General features: G+C 33.5%; 1 protein-coding gene across 1 annotated transcript; it reads left to right on the top strand.

The window, feature by feature from the left end:
- Positions 1-4,405: 4,405 nt before the first annotated feature.
- Positions 4,406-5,238, top strand: LOC113391017 (hepatitis A virus cellular receptor 1-like). Its single transcript, XM_026627004.1, has 2 exons — positions 4,406-5,111; positions 5,186-5,238. Exons 1-2 carry the CDS (start codon positions 4,406-4,408, stop codon positions 5,236-5,238), a joined length of 759 nt encoding a protein of 252 aa, XP_026482789.1.
- The last annotated feature ends 345 nt before the right edge of the window (positions 5,239-5,583 follow it).

Raw genomic sequence — 5,583 nt, 5'->3', positions numbered from 1 at the left:
ACCGGATTTACTCGCCAATCGCAATAGAGGCGCTGCAGAGCTGTGAAGTGAAAGGCACCCTACCCGTACGGGTAGTGTTGCCTCGGACACGAATGAATGAAAACGTTCGAAAATGGTTCGAAACTATGGTTCGTTTCTTATTTAATATTTTTTAGCTTTTCGTTATGATTCATTCTTTTTGTGTTTATTTTTTATGTCCGTTCAAGTTTATTCGCCTTGGCTTTTTGATTACGCGCCTATTTACTTCTTATTTTAATTTTTACATTTTAGGGTTATGTTTTAGGATTCTTTTCATTCAAGATCATTTTAGTCTAGCTTAGATTTTATACAATGTTTTAGTTATAATTTTGTTTTAAAAAATAATTTAGGCTTACGTTTTACGCATAGGGTTACATTTTATTCATTATTTTTGTTAGGGTTACGTTGTATACATTATTAGGTTTGGTTTCGATCTTAAACTTAATTCAGTGGAAGCTAACTAAAACTCAGGCTAAAACTCAACAAACAACAAATAGGGAACGGGCAAGCTCATAAAAATGTCAGTGAAAACGCCATGACTTCTCGGGGTGGCGAAAAAGTGCAAACACGGTGCCCAAACAAGATGGCGTTTGACAGGTTTTATTTTATAGAAACTGTGGTCTATATATAATATATTTTATTTATAATGAAATAGTAACAACACTATGTGCGATTATATTTATTATTTATAAAATGTACATAATATTTTAGTATTGAAAATGAAAAGGAAAGTATTGTAATTTATGATGTTGACTGTTCGGCAGCAGACGGAAGAGAGAGTTCCGACCCTAAAGCTTGCACTTTGGTTCTCGCGTAGTGTTGCCAACATGATGAGCCAAAGATAATGTTTAACTGTCAAATTGAGGTGCGATGTGGGTTGCCAGGTCGCTACAGATCACTCCCCCCCGGCGAAAAGTTTATCTTGAACTTCGGGCTGCCATCTTGAATTTTCTTGTAAATTTTTGTTGAGTTTTTTTTTTTTTTAAGTTTTTGTTTGATTAATTTTTGTTTGTTTGTGGCCGTGGCCGTTTTTGCTGGCGGTCGCCATGTTGTTTGGTGCATCGTTTGCTTGCTTGTGGCCGTGGCCGTTTTGTATGGCGGTTGCTGCCATGTTTGCTTGGTGCGTTGTTCGCTTGCTTGTGGCCGTTTTGTATGGCGATTGCTGCATGATTGTTGCCATGTTTGCTTGGTGCGTTGTTCGCTTGATTGTAGCCGTGTGGTATGACGTTTGCCATGTTTGCTTGCTTGTGGCCGTTTTGTATGGCGGTTGCTGCCATGTTTGCTTGGTGCGTTGTTCGCTTGATTGTGGCCGTGTTGTATGGCGTTTGCCATGTTTGCTTGGTGCGTTGGTCGCTTGATTGTGGCCGTGTTGTATGACGTTTGCCATGTTTGCTTGGTGCTCCCTGTCTGCTGCCGTGGTGCTTATAATCGACTCATTTTCCAGGTTAATGAGTGATTTATTGAGCACGTGTTGTTGTTGATCTCGATGTGCGTAGTCGGAGTCTCCATTGTAGGTACTAGAACGTTCTGTATTTCTTGCTCACTTGTAAATTATGCACATGTTTCACTTTCTTCTCACTTTATGCGTGTTTTTTATTCACTTTCGGGGTCACCAATTATAGAAACTGTGGTGCATTATTAAATTTATTTTAATCACGTCGGGGTCATCAATTATAGAAACTGTTCGGCAGCAGACGGAAGAGAGAGTTCCGACCCTAAAGCTTGCACTTTGGTTCTCGCGTAGTGTTGCCAACATGATGAGCCAAAGATAACGTTTAACTGTCAAATTGAGGTGCGATGTGGGTTGCCAGGTCGCTACAATTTCGTATTTTGACAGGTTTTATTCAACCTTATGTGCTTGTTAAAGATGGTTATTGCTTCTTATAATCGCAGTTTTTATCTATTTCTAATAATAATGCGGCATATCTGAGTCACCAATCATGTGCGTATATTAAGTGAAGAAAGCGCATGAATAAGAAAGTTAATTTTGTTATAATTAACGTTAGAAGAAATAAATTGCTTCGTTGGATAGATTCATTGAGGTATGTACTCATAATTAAAATGTATTTGCTATTGACCACCATATTAAAACAAACATGTGTTGCTTAAAGGTATGATAAAATTTTCAGACAAGGCCATAAGATATTTTATGATTTGCATGTTGTGTTATCAGCTGAACAAAGTTTAGATCTTTCTATTAGTACTTTGTTGCAGAATGAATCTCATATTTGATAGGATGTCAGGACTTACAGGATTTCTACACTGCAATTTGATTTAATTGTTTTGTATTATTGCATTACTGCAGGTATGTTTTGTTTTATTGCATAAAAAGATATTACTTTTAAAAGTTTTAGGAAGCTATTGTATCAGTATATGCACGGTTGAAGAATTTCTCCAAAATTTTATACCGATGAGCAGTATTTGCTAATATTGATAGAAGAGGGTCTCCTCCATAGATTGGTAATTATTTGTGTGAATTTAATATTACATACCTGTTAAAATTTTATACTTTAAATTATATGCTCTCAATGTTTTTTTTTTCAGATTAATTTAGGTACATATAAGAAGTATTCATCTTTGATTTCCAAAAGCTTTCAATTTATGTATTACATATAACATTTATGTACAGTTAATATTATTATACAAGCTAACAGTCACGATACATATATATTTAATCTAATATAAACTAACATTTCTTTCATTTAGTATCCCCATCTTATCCAATAATGAAAGTTTGAAGATTCACCAAAATAGGACATAAAAAAACAATATTTTCACCAGAAAATTGATAGTCCTTTGGTATATTACATAGAAGTTTTAAAATTTTCATTCTGTGTATGACTCATTCTACATGTATACGCACACTAGCTTCAAAGTGAGTTTAATTAATATCTCCTGGTGAAAGTAATCCGTTTTAAATTTAATTTTAAACAAATAGCATATGCACAAGTACTGCTATATTTATTAATTTGTCTAACTCAGTCCATATTGATGAAAATCCTGACTATAAAGTACAATTAAAAACTTTGTCTTTTTTACTCATGAATTTACCTTTGTCAGTTAATACAGCACATCCAGATTTCACTTTTTTTTATTACGCCCGAGAGTACATTAATTTGGGTTGGAGTGATTCTGCCTAAGCCCACATTATTAACAAATGAAATAAAGCCATCTGGAGTGCAAATAAATAAGAACCTACTTTCAAATACCCTGGAAATTACCAACGAATGAATCTGAAAAGTAAAACCTAAAGCAATATAACTAATTTCTAACTTTCATAATTAGTGTTTTCTAAGAATCAAACTCACAAATGGATTTTTAATAATGTTTTTATGCATGTAAATATGATCATTTAAGCAAATATTGATTTAATTTACTAAAGCCTCTTCAAACTTTGAACTTTCAATATTTTTCTGATTGAATATCCTTCCTGAATGTAAATAGTATGCATATTGGTAGTAGCAAACAAAATTTATATTTTGAATTTCATTATTCTTACCTCTGTTATTGTAAAATCATAAAAAATAAATGATGAAAATATGTAAGAAATATGAATTATTAAATGTTTAACCTAAAAATGCACGTTTTACGTCAAAACAAATATTAGTTGACAGCAAATTCAACTCATAAATGTGTCATCCGCCATATTTGTTGGAATCCAAGTTGCACTTAAAATCCGCTAGAGGAGAGCGTGATGAGTGTCCTTATGCAGTCACTACAATGTTCCTTTTTAGGGTGTGAAGTTTGCTGTATTAAACGTCAGAACTGTTTCACATTCGCTGCAAAGTTGAATGGGATTTTAGCGTTATTATGTTTTATTTTGTGTGGTTTTCGTGCTATGTGTTCGTCTATTCGTCTATTATTTTCCGGTGTTTTTTTGCTACCTCGTTTTTTAATTATTTTGTGCGTTATTAATACGGTTTTAGTATAATTTTCTTGTGAATCGTGTGTTGCTCGTCATTATTATATTAACATTTATTTTTTTATTTACTAAGTTTATTATTTTGTTCATATTTTTATAGGTTAAGGTTTTATAGGTTAGGGTTATTATATTACTATTTATGTTCTAGCTATTTTACAATTTTTAGATCGCTTTAGAAGGAGATATATCTGCATTATTTTATTTTTAGACAAATATATAAGGTTTTAATCACTTAGGTTAGGTTGCATTTCAATTCATAGCTAGGTTACATTTGGGTTAGATTTCATTTCATTTAAAAATTTCATATTTATCTCGTTAGTTGATTTCTACGTTACATTTAGCTCATATTATAGGTTTAATATTTTAGTTCATATTTCTTTTTTATACATAAGTTATCTTTTAATCATAGCTTAAGTTAGTTTAAATTTATACTGTAGTTCAACCCCTTTCTTTTTTATATTCAATATGAAAAAGCAAAACCAATGTATCCATTGCTTTAAAACTTTTGCTTCCACTAGTTCTCTTTGCCGTCACAACAGGTTAGTACATCACATACAGCCCAAGGAGTACTTTCAAAATTTTGAATGTACATTTTGCCAAAAAATTTTGCATGCTCCTTCCTCATTACAAAGGCACATCAAAACTTTTCATTCCTCTGTTCCTGATACATCTCCTACAGACTCCAAACTACAATGCACGTATTTTTATGATTTCCGAATTAATCCAGAAACATCCCTTGCGCTGCATTCTTATGCTCTACCCTCTTCATTAATTCCTCCCACTACTTCTTATTCATGTACCCTTACTGCTTCACAAACTTCTTACACAACTCTTCCTGCTTTGCCAAATCCTTCTACATCATTTGCTTCTTCACCAATACCAACGACATCATTCCATTCATATGCTCTTCCTGCTACATCAATCCCTACGACATCCTTCCATTCATATGCTCTTCCTGCTTCACCAATTCCTACAACATCCTTCCACTTGGATGCGCTTCCTGCTTCACCAATTCATATGACAACCGCTAATTCCAATACTGTTTCCTTTATTCGACAACCATCTTCCCCACTACTTTCCCAATCATCCATATCGCTCACATTCTTTCCAGTGACCCCAACGCGACCCAGACCCCAAGATAATGCTTCGCTGTACTCAGAACATTTTACAGGTATTAAAATATAAGTATTATTTAAAGATATTTAATTTTAAATCCACAAAGTTACCATAATTGTTCATTTATAGGTTCTCCAAGGGTTCTCAGAATTACTTGCCCCAAAACTGTTTTCTTCTATTAATGGTTTGTCAACTTTTAATTATGAAGATTTTCAACAAACATTTCTATAATTTCATCATTTGATATAGATTTTTACAGCTGGAAAACTGAGATGGAACAGAACAGTATTACGTCATATGTGAAGGACACTGCAGCATACATAACAAAAGACAATTGCTGCACCATTCAATATTATAATTGCCATCGATCACACAGTCACCAAACAAAGGAAACATGTTTAAGGGGTAGCAAAAAAATTGGGCATGCTTGTCCCTCACGAATTATGTGCAAGGTGTATAATGACGGACATGTTGAAGTTGATTACTGGAAGACACATGTGGGACATGGAAATTAGATAAAATATGTG

The sequence above is a fragment of the Ctenocephalides felis genome, unplaced genomic scaffold (assembly GCF_003426905.1).
Source record: "Ctenocephalides felis isolate EL2017-DRISC unplaced genomic scaffold, ASM342690v1 CF-g0.4_SCAFFOLD_03728, whole genome shotgun sequence".
NCBI lineage: Eukaryota > Metazoa > Arthropoda > Insecta > Siphonaptera > Pulicidae > Ctenocephalides > Ctenocephalides felis.
This window is presented reverse-complemented; position numbering and strand designations above follow the sequence as displayed.